The 19,157-nt window shown below is 37.8% G+C and overlaps 1 protein-coding gene across 1 annotated transcript in view; it reads right to left on the bottom strand.

Annotated features, from left to right (window-relative positions):
* FAM102B (family with sequence similarity 102 member B) overlaps positions 1 to 19,157 on the bottom strand; it is a 102,132-nt gene that overhangs the window by 47,010 nt on the left and 35,965 nt on the right. The window contains exon 2 of the mRNA XM_044238802.1: positions 4,374 to 4,494. Coding sequence (XP_044094737.1) covers positions 4,374 to 4,494 — 121 coding nt within the window. The remainder of the gene's footprint in view (positions 1 to 4,373; positions 4,495 to 19,157) is intronic.

Below are 19,157 nucleotides of genomic sequence, written 5' to 3'. Positions count from 1 at the left end.
ATAGGCTGACCTACATCCACTACACTCCTAGGTTGAAACTCTTAGGGAGTCCCAATGAAAAGTTTGGGGTATTTACAAAGGCCCTTCCTGCTGATGGGTACTGGACTCCAGTTTTTGTCCCTGTAGTCTTGTAAAATTGCTGGGATCTCAGCTAGCTTCTCCTCAGCCATTGCTTTCAGCTCAGCTTCTTAACCATTGCTTGCAACTTAGCAAATGCTTTGAGGGGGAAAAGCAACACCAAATGTCACGCTCATCTCTTTATCCTTCCCTTGTCTATGATTCTAATCTTCTTAAGTCCTTTCTGCCTTGGCAGCTTCAGATGCCTTCAAGCAGCATTTTTAATATTGTGTCTAACTTTTCTGGGCTGTTTTCAGAGGGACGGGTGCTCTTTAATAAGCTGGTACATTAATTTCAGAAACATAAATCCCCAGGTTTATTATAATCTTGGGGCCTGTTATGGATTGCATTGTGCATTTCTCCTCCCACTCCACCCCCCACCAAGATATGTTGAAGTCCTAATCCTCAGTACCTTGGATGTGATCTTATTTGGATATACATAGGTAATCCAGTTAGAATATGGTCTTAATCCAACGTGACTGGTGCCCTTATTTTAAAAAAAAGAAGAAAAGGAGATTTTGAACATAGTCACAGACACACACAGCGGGAAAACGGGGAAAACGATGTGAAGACACAAAAGGAGAAGGCATCTAAGTAACTGGAGTACAGCATCTAGAAGCCAAGGAATGCCTGAACTACCAGAAGTTAGGAGAAAGGGATGGAACAGTTTCTGGAGCCTTTACAGCATGGCCCTGCTGACACCTTGATTTTCACTTTTGACCTCCAGAACTAGAAGACAATACCTCTGTGCTGTTTTAAGTTACCCAGTTTGGGGTACTTTGATAAAGCAGCTCTAGAAAACTAATACAGGGCCTTTTTACTTTCAGGTATGGAATAGTTACTTTCATGTGCCAACTTGCTGGGCCATGGGGTGCCTAGATATATGCTTAAACACTATTTCTGGCTATGTCTGTAAGGGTGTTTCTGGATAAGATTAACATTTTAATCAGTCAAGGAAAGAGGAAAGCAGATTGCTTTCCTCAGTGTGGGTGGGCATCATCCAATCTGCTGAGGGTCTGAATAGAAGAAACAGGCTGAGGAAGGTTAAATTCACTCTCTTTACCTGACTGTTTGAATTAGGACATCAGTTTTCTCCCACTTTAAGACTAGGACTTACACCATCAGCACCCCTAATTAAAACTCAGGCTTTGACTTGAAGTTACACCATTAGTTTCCTGGTTTTTAGCCTTGGACTGAGACTGGAATTACACCATCAGCCATCTCCAGCTTGCAGATGGCAGATGGTGGGAGTTCTTGGCCTGTGTACACCAATTCCTTATAATAAATCTATATCTATATAGCTACCTCTCCACTCTATTGATTCTGTTTCTCTGGAGAACCTTGACTGTATTAGTTAATACAAGGTCCTACTCCTTTAAGAATGGTCCCTAGATCTTTACATGGGTGCCTCCTCTTCAAGTGTTACCTTTCAGAGAAGTCTCCCCTAATTTTCTAAAATGACTTCCTCTCCCTGAGTTATTCTCTATAATCTCATTGTATTTTACATACAACACTTAATGACCATCTGAAAACAATTTGATTTGGTTACATGCTTACTCTGTCTTTCCTACCACTCTTTTCCCCAGCTCCAACCAGACAACAGAGTCCTTGAGGGCAGAAACTCATTCCAGTTCACCACTGTCCTTTCAGTGCCTAGAATAGTATCTGACACTTTTAGGAGCTCACATATTTGTTGACAGGTGATGGACTGCTTCCCCATGTCCTAGGCAACAGAGTGCCTTATCGAACTTTTTGATCTTTGTTAAATTTATAGGTGAAAAATGGTGCCTTATTTGTAGTTTTAACATACATGAGTGAGACTGAGTAATTTTTTTTGTAGGTTTGAAAGCTATTTATATTTTCCACTTTGTGAAATACATATTTCATCCTTGCCTATTTTTCTAAAGGGTTATTGATCTTTTCTTCTTATTTGAAGCAGCTCTTTCCCTCCCAGGGAAATTAGTCCTCTGACATGGTTTGCAGATGTTTTCCCTTAATTTATAGCTTTGCTTATACAACTTTTTATAGTTTTTATAAAACTTTTTATAGTTTTTATAAAACTTGCTTATAAAACTTTCTGCTATATAAAACTTTTTCTTGCAATGCATAAAATGTTCATATAGATGAGTTTACTAATTTTTCTTTATGGGTTCTTACTTTTATTGTCATGTGGCCTTTTCTATTTTCTCATTGGTTGAAAGATAGCAACACTGGAGTAATTCCCGTGGATCTAAAGATGGGCACCATATGGTGAAGATGGCAGAGCTGCTCTACCACCCCAGGATCCCTTGGCTATTACCCAAGAAAGACATAAACTTCTGTCCTGTTTACATCATTGTATATTTGGGTATCTACTTCAGCAGCTTATTGTATGTGCCCTAACAAATACACCAAACCATCACAATCTGAGGAACTGGTTTGTTTCACCTACCTTAAATTACAAAATAATTAGTTGTTTGTTTTTTTGTAGTAGACTGAGTGTCTTTAATTAGCAGTTACACTTTAAACTGGTTATATGCTTTCTTTTTATTAAAATTCAAAAGACTGACTGGTCATCTTTCAAAAATTATGAGAACTCCATTCAGTAAAGTTTTCAATATGAGTTGCAGCAGCAATTAACGCAAAAAGAGAAGGTAGGATGCTTTATTTCTATCTCAGTTAATCCTCATAACTTTTAGAGAAAGCAATTATTATACTCTTAGGTTAAATGAAGAAACTGATTTTGAGGAAGTCAGAGAACTGCCTAAGGACTCCCAGTTAATAAGCAGCATATCTGGGACTCAAACCTAGGTCATTATGATGACATACACACTTTCACTGCATTATCCTTCCTTTAGGGAATCCTTGATGCAATTATTATTATTATTTTTTAAAAGATTTTAAACATTTATTTATTTGTCAGAGAGGGAGAGAGAGCACAAGCAGGGGCAGAGGCAGTTAGAGGGAGAAGTAGGCTCCCCACTGAGCAAGGAGCCCCATATGAGACTTGATTCCAGGACCATGACCTGAGCTGAAGGCAGACACTTAACTGACTGAGCCACCCAGGGGTCCCCTTGATGCAGTTATTGCTACTCCAATTTAGACTGCTTTACAGGTCTATTTTCATTAAAGTCTTAAAACCTATAAAATGTATATACGTATTTACATCTTAACTGAGTAGATTAAGCAATATAACAAAATATAGCTACACACAACACAGTGCTATCAATTCACTCAAAAAGTAGAGAAAGTAAATTAAAAATACAACTTTTTATCTGATAAAGAAGGACGTAAGACTGGAAAGGAAAAGAACAAGGCAAGGGGCTCCTGCTTTTCATTCTAAGTTCTTCCCTTTATTTTTGAACATGTATATGTATTATATTGGTAATTTAAAAAATGTATATAAAATGTAGCGGCACCTGGGTGGTTTAGTCAGTTAAGTGTCTGCCTTTGCCTCAGGTCATGATCCTGGGGTCCTGGGATTGAGCCCCACATCATTGGGCTCCCTGCTCAGTGGGGAGTCTTCTTCTCCCTCTCCCTCTGCCTCCTGCCTTCGCTGCTTGTGTTATCTCTCTTAAATAAATAAATAAAATCTTCTAAGGTTAGAAAGGTTACATTTTAAAGCCAATAGTTTCATTCACCTGTAGTGGTTACAAATAGATTCCCTCTTTTTCACCCCCAGAAAAGTAGGATCACATATTTCTATATATATTAAGTTGATCCACCTGAGATTACCATCTTTGTAGGTTACTAGGAACATGCTTCAACCTAAAGTGGAAAGGAAATGATATAAAAAACAAAACAGGGCCTTGGAATTAGAAAGATTTTTGTTTGAGTCCCATTTTGCCATTTCCTAGCTATGTGAACTTGGGCAAATGATGACCTTTCTGAACTTGAGTTTTCCCGAAATTACAAAAATAACACCCATTTTCATGGTTGTTTTTAGACATAATATATGTAAAGTTCCTCAAATAATGCCTAACAATGAGAAATTTGATGAATGGCAGGATAAAGATAGATAGAAACCCCCCAAATAATACAAACAGATCAATACTTCACTGTGTATTCATAGTGAGATAAGTTTCTTGAGTAATACTTTATGACTTCAGGTTTTCTTAAATCCTATTTGTCACAGTAATTTATATCATTGCTGCAAGTGTGAAGTGGAATTACATGTAACAGTTTTAACGATGAAGTAGAGCTAAATAAAGTGAGTCAGTGACTATGGAACTAATTATGGTTTCTGAAAGGGGAGACGTAATTGGCTATTTTTATACCTTCCTCACAGATACTCTGTAGATACAAGGATCCAGGATGCCAGTCGCGGCGCTTGCACTCATTTTGCACATAAACGAGAACTTCTTCCTCCAGTGAACACAGTTTGCTTGTACCACTTCCCTGAATGGGGAGAGGGGACAGAAACAATTAATTACTATTCAAGACGGGTTAAAAAAAAACACACGCACTCTTTCACTCAGGTCTAGAATGCAAAAGTGACAGACTAAAAGCTAGTATTTGGAAACATGAAGAAAACAAACTTCTAACAATGTGATATGAAAATCTCTAGAAGGTTTTCATTATCCACAGAAGCTTAAATTTTTTAAAAAAGTGAAATTACTTATCAATTTACATCTATATAAATTGAAGCTTCACTACTCATTCATTTAGCACATAATACATACATATTTCTGGTGTGCTGATTATGTGCTAGGTGTCTGAGATATGAAGCCGAGAACAATAGTGTTCCTAACCTTATACGGCTTGTAGTTTACAGTTAGTATCAGAGACAGAAATGGAAACAAATACTTATTCTGAAATGAACTACTGCTATAGTTTTACTCCTGTTTCAGGCATAACAGCTACAGCAGCTACCACTTGCTGTCTGCTTACCCCATGGTATTTAATCTCACAGCAACCCTAGGAGGTAGCTGGCATCCACTTTCTAGATAAGAAAGATGAAGCCCAAGGAGAAAAGTTAACTCAAGGTCATTCAGGCAGTAAGTCCCAGCACTAGCATTAAACCAGGACCCTTTAACTCAAAAGCTTACTTGTCCACAAAGAAAAGTTTGTATTTTCCCCACAAACTCTGCTCTTTCAAGTTTCTAGGCTTTTGTACCTGCTGTTCCTGCTACTGTTTTCTGTAAGTGTAGAGGGCTTGGCTGTCAAACGGAAGGACAATTATTCCTCCAACACAGTTAGAAAAGTAAGGCAAAGGGTAAAAATAGAGAAAAAACTGGAGAAACCAAAAGGGAAAGGCAAGAGATCCCAGGTTGAATAATTTTTTATTTTCTTAGGAAAGGAAAAGGTGACATTATTTCTATTGAATGACAGGAGACAATGAGTGAGTTGAAAATTTAGATAAAGGCTGAGGACAGTTAGGAATAACTGATGTGGTGAACGTGATAGGCAACTGGTAGCTGCCTCAGTGAATAAAATGAATTTGTACTGGGACCAATCAGTCCAGTTTTATGGATTTGTCTATCAACATACAGAAATCCAAGAACAGGAATTACAAAGTGAAAAGTCATTTAAAAACCATAATCAAGTATGTTTTTATATGTGGTATGCACATGCATGTTTACTTATACACATATAAATAGACACACAAAGAGGAGAGGAGGGCATGTATTTTATTGTAGATTTCAATGTGATAACTTTAGACATTTTTTTTTTCATTAGGAACCTTTAGTGATTGGGGCATCTGGGTGGCTAAGCGTTGGTTGGTTGGTTAAGCGTCTGACTCTTGGTTTCAACTTGGGTCATGATCTCAAGGTCATGAGATGGAGCCCTGAATTGGGCTCCATGCTTAGCAGGGAGTCTGCTTCTCTCCCTTTCCCTCTTTGCACCCCTCCAACTTGTGTACATTCTCTGTCTCTCTCTAAAATAAATAAAAATCTTTAAAACAAACAGGAAAGGCATGTTTACAGAAATACTGATCTAGTTTGGCTAGAGAGTAGAGGAAGGCCACATTAAGTCTGGTGGGCTTGGGAATAGATTAAAAACTTAGCACAGCATCATAAATGAGAGCAGATAACTGAAATTATAGCATAGAACAGAGATGAAGAATGTGTTTTCATAAAAAATGTGACATTAAGGGCACCTGGGTGGGTTACAGCCTCTGCCTTCGGCTCGGATCATGATCCCAGGGTCCTGGGATCGAGCCCCGTGTCAGGCTCTCTGCTCAGCAGGGAGCCTGCTTCCCGTCCTCTCTCTCTGCCTCCCTCTCTGCCTACTTGTGATCTCTGTCTGTCAAATAAATAAATAAAATCTTAAAAAAAAAGATGTGACATTAAATCTTTTTTTAAATTTTTTCAATTTATTTATTTTCAGAAAAACAGTATTCATTATTTTTTCACCACACCCAGTGCTCCATGCAATCTTAAAGGAATAAAAATATACTTTCATAACCCTCTGTTCCCATAATGAAAGCATATCAAAGTATAAATATCTCCGGTAAAGTAAATATTTAAACAAATATAGAATAATGTAATATTGTAATAATGGTGTGTAAATTGCTATTATGCAGTATAAAAGGTCCTTCTTAAACTCTTCCAAAAGATAGAAGAAAGTACTTTGAAATTTATTTTATGAGGCCAGCATAACTCTAATACCAAAGCCAAAAATACCACAAAAAAAGGAAATTAAAGGCTAATATCCCTGATGAACACAGATGCAAAACTTTTAATAAAATACTGGTAAACTAAATTTCATAACACATTACAAGAATCATCCTATGCAAATCAGTGTGATAGACCACAGTAAAAGAAAGATGAAAAACACATGATCACATGATCCGTGCACTTGGGTGGCTCTGTTAGCCCAGGTCACGATACCAGAGTCCTGGGATGAAGCCCTACTTTGGGCTCCTTGCTTGCTCAGCAGGTAGCCTGCTTAGGTAATGATCTTAGGGTCCTGGAATTGAACCCCACTGGACTCCCTGCTCAGAAAGGAGTCTGTTTTTACCTCTCCCTCTGCTTCCCTACCCCGCAACTTGTGCTCTTGCAAGTTATCTCTCTCTCAAGCATAAAATTTTAGAAAAAGAAAGAACTTCAATAAGCAATGTTACTTTATACCTCAAAGCTAGAAAAAGAACAAGCTAAGCCCAAAGTTAGAAAGAAGAAAATAATAAAGATTATCGCAGACATAAGTCAAATTAAAAAATAGAAAAAAAATAAGAGTTGACTTTTTATTTAAGATTTTATTTATTTATTTGACAGAGAGAGAAAGAGACAACAAGAGAGGGAACACAAGCAAGGGGAGTGAGAGAGGGTGAAGCAGGCTTCCTACTGAGCAGGGGGCTCAATGTGGGGCTTGATCCCAGGACCCTAGGACCATGACCTATGCTGAAAGCACTTGCTTAACCAACTGAGCCACCCAGGTGCCCCAAGAGTTGATTTTCTGAAAAAGAAATAAACAAAATCAAGGAACTCATAGCTAGCCTAAGAAAAAAAGAGAGAAGAAAGAACCTAGATGTCCATCAACAGATGAATGGATCAAGAAGATGTGGTATATATACACAATGGAATACTATGCAGCCATCAAAAGAAACGAAATCTTGCCATTTGCGACAACATGGATGGAACTAGAGCGTATCATGCTTAGCGAAATAAGTCAAGCGGAGAAAGACAACTATCATATGATCTCCCTGATATGAGGGAGTGGTGATGTAACATAGGGGCTTAAGTGGGTAGGAGAAGAATCCATGAAACAAGATGGGATAGGGAGGGAGACAAACCATAAGTGACTCTTAATCTCACGAAACAAACTGTGGGTTGCTGGGGGGAGGGGGGTTGGGAGAAGGGGGGTAGGGTTATGGACATTGGGGAGGGTATGTGCTTTTGGGTAAATTGGAAGGGGAGATGAACCATGAGAGACTATGGACTCTGAAAAACAATCTGAGGGGTTTGAAGTGGCGGGGGGGTGGGAGGTTGGGGTACCAGGTGGTGGGTATTATAGAGGGCACATCTTGCATGGAGCACTGGGTGTGGTGAAAAAATAATGAATACTGTTTTTCTGAAAATAAATAAATTGGAAAAAGAAAAAAAAAGAAAAAAAAAAAAGAAAAAAAGAGAGAAGACAATCAGGAATGAAAAAAGAGACATTAAAACAGATGCTTCAGAAAAAAAACAAAACAAAACAAAAAAACCCAAAAAAAACAGAAGGGACTATTATTAACAGTTCTATGCTAACAAACTAGATAATCTAGAAGAAATCAACAAATTCCTAGAAACATACAACTTACTAAACTGAACCAAGAAGAAACTGAAAACTTGAACAGAGCGATAACAAATAAGGAGACTGAATCAATAATCAAAAACTTCTGAACGACCACCACCACAAAAAGCCCACGACCAGGTAGTTCTTGGGTGAATGTTACCAAACACTCACAGGACAGTTTTCACCAATCCTTCTTAAGCTCTTCCAAAAAATAGGGGAGTCTGCTTCTCCCTCTGCCTGATGCTCCCCCTGCTTCTCCTTCTCTCTGTCAAATAAGTAAAATATTAAAAAAAGAAAACCACACGATCACCTGAATAGATGAAATTTAGCACGCTTTTTCTGCAGCACCCACTCATGATAAAGACTTCCAACAAAACTGGTATAAAGAGCAACTAATCTCAATACAGTAAAAACTATATATGAAAAGCCCACAGCTAACATCATAATCAGTAAGGAAAGCCTGAAAGCTCTTCATCTAAGATCTAGTGCAATACAAGGATGCCCTCTCTCCATTTCTATTCAATATAGTACTAGAAATCCTAGCTAGAGCAATTAGTCAAGAAAAGAAGTAAAAGCAAACAAATCAGAAAGAAAGAAGTAACATTAGCTCTATTTGCAGACGATATGATTCTATAGAGAACACTAAAGACCCCTCCCAAAAGCAAAATAAAAAGAAAAAATCTGTGGTGTTTCTATACATAAACAATGAAATACCTGAAAAGAAATTAAGGATACAATCCCATTCACAACAGCAACAAAAAGAATACCTAGAAATAAATTTAACCGAAGAGGTGAAAGACCTGTACACTGAAAATTATACAACATTGATGAAAGAAAGTAATGAATATATAAATAAATGGGAAGACAGCCTAAGATTGGAAGAATTAACTGTTGAATGGTCCATACTACCCAAAGTGACATACAGATTCAACGAAATCCATATCAAAATCCCAATGGGATTCTTTACAGAATTAGAAAAAAATAACCCCAAAATTCCTGTGTAATCACAAAAGACCCCAACTCAGTCTTGAGGAAGAACAAGGATGGAGGCCTCACACTTTCTAATTTCAAAATGTATTACAAAGTCACAGCAACTAAAAAAATTTGGTATTGGGGGGGAACCCCCAGAAATATAGACCAGTGGAACAGAATAGAGAGCCCAGGAAAATTCCACTAACTCACACTCAACTGATCTTTGACAACAATGCCAAGAAAACACAATGGAAGAAAGACAGTGGTGCAGGAAAGACTGGTTATTCACAATAGAAGAATGAAATTGGACCCTTATACTACATACAGAAATCAATACAAAATGGATTTAAAAACTTAAACAGTCTGAGGGGTTTGAAGTGGCGGGGGGGTGGGAGGTTGGGGTACCAGGTGGTGGGTATTATAGAGGGCACAGCTTGCATGGAGCACTGGGTGTGGTGAAAAAATAATGAATACTGTTTTTCTGAAAATAAATAAATTGGGGAAAAAAAATAAAATAAAAACTTAAACATGAGACCTAAAACAGTAAAACTATTAGGAAAATATAGAGAAAAAGCTTCTTGACATTGGTCTGGGCAATGATTTTTTGGGTATAACACCAAAAAGCACAGGCAACAAAAGCAAAACTAGGTAAATGGGACTGCATTAAACTGAAAAGTCTGCAGAGCAAAGGCAATGATCAACAGAATGAAAAGGCAACTTATGGAATGGGAGAAAATATTTTCCAACCGGGTATCTGACAAGAGGTTAATGTTTCAAATATATAAGAAATTCAAACAACTCAATGGCAAAAACAAACAAAAAAACCTCCATACAACACAATTTTAAAAATGGACAAAAGACCTGAATAGACTCAACTGAAGATACAAGTCCAAAAGATATATGATAGTAATCACTAATCAATAGGGAAATGCAAATCAAAACAAGAATGAGATATGACCTCACATCTATTAGAGTGGCTTTTATCAAAAAGACAAAATTAAGTGTGGTTAGAATGTGGAAAAAAGGGCACACGGCTGGCTCAGTTGGTTGAGTTGTACCTTCGGCTCAGGTCATGATCTCAGGGTTCTGAGATCAAGCCCTGTGTTGGGCTCCCTGCTCAGTGGGTTGTCTGCTTCTCCCTCAGCCCCTCTCCCCCACTTGCTCTGTCTCTCTCTCAAAAATAAATAAATAAAATCTTAATAAATAAATAAATAAAATCTTAAAAAAGAAAAAAGAGTAATGTGGGGGAAAAAAGAACTCTCCTACATGGCTGATGGAAATGGAAAACGGTTTATAGCCATTATGAAAAACAGTATGGCAGTTCCTTAAAAATTAAAAATAGAATTACCTTATGATCCAGCAATCCTGTTTCTGGATACATATCAAAGGAAATGAAACTGACATCTTTTTTTTTCTTTTCTTTTTTTTTTTTTTTTTTAAGATTTTATTTATTTATTTGACAGAGAGAGATCACAAGCAGGCAGAGAGGCAGGCAGAGAGAGAGAGGAGGAAGCAGGCTCCCTGCTGAGCAGAGAGCCCGATGTGGGCCTCAATCCCAGGACCCTGAGATCATGACCTGAGCCGAAGGCAGCGGCTTAACCCACTGAGCCACCCAGGCGCCCGAAACTGACATCTTGAAGAGATACTTGTGCTGCCATGTTCACTGCAACATTGTTCATAATAGCTGAGATAGGGACACAACCTAAATGTCTGTCAAGGGATGACTAAAGAAGGTATGCCACACACACATGCGTGCGTGTGTGCGCACACATACAGAGGAGTGTTATTCGGCCACAAAAAAGAAGTAAATGTGGTAACATGGGTAAGGGTGGAGGACATTATGCTAAGTGAAGAAGTCAAACACAGCAAGACAAATATTGCCTGACTTCATTTGGAATCTAAAATAGTGGAACTCAATGACTAGGATGGTGGTAGCCAGGAGTTAGAAAGTGGAGAAATAGGGAAGATCTTGGCCAAAGGGTACAGAATTCAGTTAGGCAAAATGAGTAAGTTCTAGAGATCTAAAATACCTCATGGTGACCATAGTTAACAATGCTGTATTGCATATTGCTAATTTGCTAAAAGAGCAGATCTTAAGTGTTCTTACCAGAAAAAACAGGTAACTATGTGAGGTGATGGATATGTTAATTAGCTTGATTGTGGTCATCATTTTAGAATGTATACATAAATCTAAACATCTCAAGTTACCTGTTCTAAAATATTTATATCAAAAAATGGGCAGAAGATATGAACAGACACTTCTCCAATGAAGACATACAAATGGCTATCAGACACATGAAAAAATGTTCATCATCACTAGCCATCAGGGAGATTCAAATTAAAACCACATTGAGATAGCACCTTACACCACTTATAATGGCCAAAATTAGCAAGACAGGAAACATTATGTGTTGGGGGATGTGGAGAAAGGGGAACCTTCTTACACTGCTGGTGGGAATGCAAGTTGGTGCAGCCTCTTTGGAGAACAGTGTGGAGCTTCCTCAAGAAATTAAAAATAGAGCTTCCCTATGACCTTGCAATTACACTCCTGGGTATTTAACCCAAACATACAGATATAGTGAAAAGAAGGGCCATCTGTACCCCAATGTTTATAGCAGCAATGGCCACAGTCACTAAACTGTGGAAAGAACCAAGATGCCCTTCAAGGGATGAATAGATAAGGAAGATGTGGTCCATATACACTATGGAGTATTATGCCTCCCTCAGAAAGGATGAATACCCAACTTTTGTAGCAACACGGACTGGAAGAGATTATGCTGAGTGAAATAAGTCAAGCAGAGAGAGTCAATTATCATATGGTTTCACTTATTTGTGGAGCATAACAAATAGCATGGAAGACAAGGGGAGATGGAGAGGAGAAGGGAGTTGAGGGAAATTGGAAGAGGAGGTGAACCACGAAAGACTATGGACTCTGAAAAGCAATCCGAGGGGTTGAAAGTGGTGGGGGGGGGTGGGAGGTTGGGGTACCAGGTGGTGGGTACTATAGAGTGCACGTATTGCATGGAACACTTGGTGTGGTGAAAAAATAATGAATACTGTTTTTCTGAAAATAAATAAATTGAAAAAAAAGTATAAAACAATAAATTTTAATTTTATTATACATATTTATAAATATTTATTTATTAAATATAGATATTGTTTATAGTAATATACACATTTATATTTATATAAATATAAATAAATATAAATATTTATAAATATAAAAACAATAAATATTTAAATATTTAATTATTTTATTAAAAATAATACATTTATTTATTTATTTATTTATTTAAGAGAAAGAATGCAAGAGAGTGAGAGTGCACACATGACTAGGAGGAGGGGTAGAGGGAGAGAGGGCAAATCCCAAGCAGGATCCCCACTGAGTGCAAAGCCCAACACGGGGCTTGCTCCCAGGACCCTAAGATCATGACCTGAGCTGAAATCAAGAGCTGGATGCCCAACTGACTGAGCCAACCAGGCATCCCATCAAGTTGTACACCTTAAGCATATATAATTAATTTGTTAATTAGACTTCAATAAAGCTAAAAAATAAAATATTATGGATGAAATGTTTTGTGCACATTTTTGTATATATTGTACATATTTTTCATGACCTGTATAGCCCCACCCAACGAAGCCACAAATAAGCTCAGATCCACTTGCTAGGAATTAAGACACTATCCAGACACATGAATACTGTCTCCTAAGGAGTAGACTGACATATATGCTAAGACTCAGGAGCAGGTTCTTATGTGAAAGTAAGAAAGTAATGAGCCAAGAGATCAGGTTGGGGTGAACTAAGGCTATGAAAAGTGTACATGGTCATTAATTAACTCATGATATCATACAACAAAGAATCCTTACTGAAGGACAAACTCAGAAATGGTGAAGGCAAAAATAACAGCCAAGCAAAACACTCTGGACAATACACTACCAACCACAGTAAACAGTAGATAAATAGTTGTTGACTGAATAAATAAATATTATGCATCAGTCACAAATAAACAGTCCCAACTACTGACTCCTGCCTATGTTATTTCACAATTATTCCTAAATCAACCCCTTTTCTGTGTCTAGCACCGCTACCCTCATTCAGTCCTTCAATAGCTCTTCCTTGAAATATGGCAACAGCCTCCTAAATGGTCCTCACTCAAATCAACCTTTCTCATTGCTACCAGAGAGCTCCTTTGAAGAAACAAATTTCATGTCATTCCTCTGTTTAAAATCCTTCTTCACTGAAGGGGGGTTCTGAGTGGCTCAGTCGGTTAAGTGTCTGACTCTTGGTTTCAGTTCAGGTCCTGATCTCAGGATTGTGGGACTGAGCCCTGCGTCCAACTCTGTGCTCAGTGCATAGTCTGCCTGAGAGTCTCTCTCCCTCTCTCTCTACAGTAAGTAAAAAAATTAAAAAAAATAATAATAAAATAATTCACCACTTCCCCATATCTTGGAAGATTAGCTCCAACCTACTTAACATTGCTATGACTAGGTTAGTCTCTTGACCCTGTCTGTCTCATACTGCTTGTCATTCCCCATGTACTTCACACTATTTCTCATTTGTATGCCCATTTGTATGTTCATGAGGTTTTCTTTCCTCTGTATGCCATCTACTCTCCCTTTCAACTCTCTACCTTCACCCATTTAATTCTTACTTAATTCTTAAGTAATTCTTAGAGCAGGTCATTTAATTAAGAATTAAATATTATTCTTAAGAATTAAGAATTAAATGACCTGCTCTAAGAATCATTCCCCAACTCAGGTTCAGTTGAAAGCCTGGTGTCATGTCTGCCTTGGTTCCCGTGAATGCCTCAATGTCTGCCATTCTGTATCCTTGGGTACTGCCACCCAGGGGAGGGGTTGCCAAGAACTGGCCAAATTGGCTTCCTCCCTCATTCCATTCAGGCCTCATATCCCAGGATGCAGTCCTACTTTCCTATTTTCTCTGCCTTGTCTCTGGCAGATGCTCCTATGATTACATATACTTCAAATGAACCAATATTTGAAACAACTTTTAAAAAATTACAAGCTTAAAAATAGCTGTCCTTTCTTAAAAGGAATTCAAGTAGAAAAAGATGATAATTTAGGGGATCTTTTTGATTTTATGTCATGAGAGTAATAGCCCTGGAATATAAACAATTTCTCTAAAAAAGAAAAGTTTTGCATGCCCAAGGCAATTACTCAGATATTTTTGTGATAATATTTAATGTGTACACATGCACGCAAATATACATGCACATACACACAGCTGCCAGAAAGCTGTCCAAACTACAAAACAAACAAAAAAAAGTGGCAAAGCTAGTTCGTGACAGTTTGTTATACTGAAGTGTTACCATGGAAACAAACTCAGACTACTTGGCAACTGAGACAAAAGTCACATTTAGTAATGTTTTCCGTTATATGAGTCATTAATTTCCTATGAGTTTTATATGGTTGCTTAACCACTTTCAAGAAACAAAGCAAAAGAATAGGATTTGTGTTGATACTGTGGAAAGTCAAGTATTTCTAAGATAAACGATAAAGTTGCTGATTGTAAAATACATAAGCAAAGGACTTAAAAGAAGATTAATGTTGCTATGACCAATGTTTATCCTCCAAGATTAAAAAAAAGTCTAAAAAGTCTTTAAAATTAATATAAAGTAAAAATTATGGATCCATTTTTTTATAACTTAGTTACTATACCAGCAAACTGCATTTTTAATATTCTAAGAATAACATGCATATGTATACTCTACACATATATTTAAAATTATGCCATGCCTTGGTAATTTCAAGTATTTTAAACTTTTTAGAAACAGGGATCAAAAACTGCTGTGAGGAATGCAAGCTGTTTTGCCAGACAATATTATTGCATGGAGGTTAGGGCTTATATCCAGAGCAGTCTGCTTGGGTTCAAATCCTGCCTCTTCTACTTGTCAGCTGTCATACTGGGCACATTCCCTAACCTCTCTGCACTTCTGTCCCCTCCTCCACGAAACAGGGGTGGTAATAGCACCTACACCTCAAGGCAGTTTTTGGAAACTAAGTAAATTATTACACACAGTGTTTGGAACAGTGTCTGGCTTACAGTGGATCTCAATAATAAATGTTAGAAGTTGCTATTATTAAGAATATAAGTAGTTCTAAGTCTACCTACATTTGTCCACCAGAGAGAAATAATGATTAAATTTATAAGTAGGGAATTTTCTTCAACAATCAAAGGAGGTTTCCATTTTCTAAGTGATATAGGTTCATGAGAAAATGAACCTTTGGGAACTGAAGCCAAAAAAATATACATTTTAAGACTCCAATGATAAAATAGATCTGTAAAACTGGGACTTTTAGTTACAACACTAAGCATTCATGAATCTCTTGCACTCTAGAGGCATTTTTGACTTGTGTAACTGGGTGGACAGTACTATCATTCAGCGCAAAAAACTGAACACAGGGGATTTTCATTCATTCATTCATTCATTCTGCTGGTAGTGTTTGTGAAGGAAATGATCCAGAGTTTGGACATTTTGAGGTTGAGGAGCCTGAGAGTCCCTCATCAGAAATGTCCAGTAGGTAGACAGATATATAGACCTAGAATTCAAAAAGAGCACACAGCTGAAAGTACAAATGTTAAGTCCTTGGCATGTTAATGGTTATTGAGATCATGGGTATGGATAAGGCCATTCGGGGAGAGTGGGTAGAGTAGGAAGGTAAGAGGGCAGAGTTTAGAACTCTAAGGAACACTGATATGTAAGGTATGGGAGGAGAAAGGGGCAGGCAACGGAAACCAAAGGGTAAAGGGAGAAGCAAAGGAGATCCTGTTGTCACTGAAACCAAGGAAAGGATTTTTAAGAAGGCGTTGCCCAAGAATATCAGTTGTTTCAAAGAGGGCAGGTGAGATAATGATGAAAAAGCAGCAAAAATGAAGTCACTGAAAACGTGGAGAACACCAGAAAGTGTAGTTTCAATGCAAAGGTGAGGGTGGAAGGCAGATCACTATAGGAGGTAGAGATAGTAGTAGTATAGTGGAGAAAACGAGGTGGCAGTCATATAGGGACATGGGGTAGAAAGAAGATTTCAGCTAACATGCAGGAGATTTAAGGCTGTTTTAGCACTGATAGGAAACAACCACTAAAAGGAAAAAGTCAAATATTTGAGGGGGTATCAATAATGGCACCAGGGCGGACCCATCTCTGAGAATGTCAAAAGCGATGTGAACTGAACAATAGTTGGGGCTCAATAGAAGAAGGGGATCCTCTTTCATCATGAGGAAGGGAAGAGAAAACATGCTCTAATGCAGGCAAGTTTGTCCACAGATCACTGTTCATTGCCCAGAATTTTTCCTTTTTTTTTTTTTAAGATTTTATTTGAGAGAGGGCAGGAACTAGGTGGGCAGGAGGAGCAGAAGGTGAGGAAAAGAAAGACTCTCAAGCAGATTCCCTGCTGAGCACGGAGCCTGATGTGGGGTTTGATCCCACAACCCTGAGATGACGACCTGAGTCAAAACCAGCAGTCAGATGCTCAACTGACTGAGCCATCCAGGCTCCCCAACCTAGAACTGTCCTGGGTTCATTTAGAGACATTTCATTTAGAGACACACACTACTACTTGGCATACAGTAGGTCTCCAAATAAATGTTTGCATACCTAAATGTTCATAATCTGAATATATTTTTAAAAAAATTTGGTAGTCACATGAAAGAAAGATAGTGATTCAGTGATTTAGCAGATGTCCTAACAGGAAAAGTCATATTTTTAAAAGTATACAAAATTATGCCAATATTTATAGTACGATAACTGAGTAGTTGTTTTTATGAGTTTATGAATTTATGAATTTATGTTTGCCAAAAGAGACATATATTTAAGTTCCCATATATATATAGTCATAAATTATTTTTTCTATATACTTTTTGGTCACATTTCTAAACATTTAATAGAAACCATTAGAATAATATAAAAAAGGAAGACTAGCACCCAGATCAACTGTCAGTTAACACAGTTTTTCTATTTATAACTTCTCAGCTTAACAGCCAGTGAAAGAAAAGCAGGATGATATACAGAAAGAGCAAAGGATAGAAAATCAAGATGTTTTCTATTATGAACTAGATAAGTGAGTTGTAACTAGTCATTTAACCTAACAGTTCAACATCTTCATTTAGAAACAAGTGTTAAAGTAGATGCTAAAATTTCATGATTCTCATGTATCAAAATAAGTATTTTTGACAAGAATATATTTTTTTAATTTTATTTATTTATTTGACACAGAGAGAGAGAAATCACAAGGAGGCAGAGAGGCAGACAGAGAGAGGAGGAAGCAGGCTCCCTGATGAGAAGAGAGCCCAATGTGGGCCTCAATCCCAGGACCCTGAGATCATGACCTGAGCCGAAGGCAGAGGCTTAACCCACTGAGCCATCTAGGCACCCCTAACAAGAATATTTTATCACCCAAGAAAATTAATTTATTTTGCTGTAAATATACACATTCTATATAGCATTACTTTCCTACTTTCTAGAGAGGACAGTAGAGATGAAGGAAACATTTAAAAAAAAATGAAGTAACAGAGAAAAACCCATTACTAATCTAAGGAAAGACCTTATACTACAAATTTAAGAATACACAGGATAGTTTCAGAAAATTTAACAAGAATTACACAGAACTTAAAAAAAAAAAAGGAGCCGCCTCAGCAGCAGCTGACCAACAGGACCCCCAAAGTCTCTGTCTGGAGCAAGGTGCTGCAGAGCAATGCAGCCTGGGAGGACAAGGATGAATTTTTAGATGCAATCTGCTGGTTCCAACAGATCATTCCTGTAGTCCTAGGTGTCATTTGGGGAGTGTTACCATTGTGAGGTTTCCTGGGAATAGCAGGATTCTGCTATTCCTGGGAATAGCAGGAGTCCTGGACCTCTAATGCAGCAACCACCTACAGATAGAGGAGGAAGAATATGGTGGCACATGGGAGCTCACAAAAGAAGGGTTTATGACATCTGTTGCCTTGGTCATGGTCATTTGGATCATTTTTTACACTGCCATCCACGATGAATGATGGTGTACAGAACCCACCTGCTCTGGTTGGTCCAAAGGAGCCTCACAGTTACAGCACACAAATGGGATTGTAGTGGGACCCTGGCCATGTGGAACCGGGAAGACCCATGTTTCCTGGACCAAGAATCAGTGTGTTGGGCATCAGTGTTTTCTGCAAGGGTTGTGATCTGAAACTTTTTAAGGGAAGCGTTTCTGAATGGTCTACTACCAACCATTTCTTCTTGGATATCATCATGAAACACGTGTTTGCTGATGGGAGCTGTCGTTTAATGTGATGCACCTCTGGATCCAAATGAAGCATTAAACTGTCCTCCTCACTTCTCCACCAGGTGTACAGTTTTTTTAAACTATCAGTGGCATTTCAAGTCCTCTGCAAACAGTGTGGTTGTGTGTGTGTAGGCCACAGCACAGCAGAAGCAGTGTATAATAACAGTTCCACTGTAGAATGTTTTTGGGTACTTGAATAAGTCAAAATTTTAATTGAGGGAAAAAAAAGAAAACTACACAAAGCTTCCCTATTTCAATAAGGTGAAATCTTTCATGAACACATGTACTTAAAATCAAGTTATATACATAGGAATGAAAATATGTTCTCTACAACTCTTAAAGGGAAAAGGGATTAACTTCACAGAACTAATAAGCAGATGTGAACTGTGGATTCTATGCCTAGTCCAAACTACCCATTGTGTTTGAAGGAAAAAAGAATATTTCTGTCAGACATGCAAGGACTAAAAAAACCCAAACAACAACAAAGCAAAGCAAAGCAAAAAGTTACTACACAGGTATCCTTTCTAAATAAGACAAGAATGTTGTGCAAGAATAAGAAACATGAATTAAAAGATCTTAAGAATCAAAAAAAG

Source organism: Neovison vison, chromosome 2 (genome assembly GCF_020171115.1).
Source record: "Neovison vison isolate M4711 chromosome 2, ASM_NN_V1, whole genome shotgun sequence".
Taxonomy (NCBI): Eukaryota; Metazoa; Chordata; class Mammalia; order Carnivora; family Mustelidae; genus Neogale; species Neogale vison.
The sequence above is the reverse complement of the archived record's forward strand: the minus strand, read 5'-3'. Positions and strand labels throughout refer to the sequence as shown.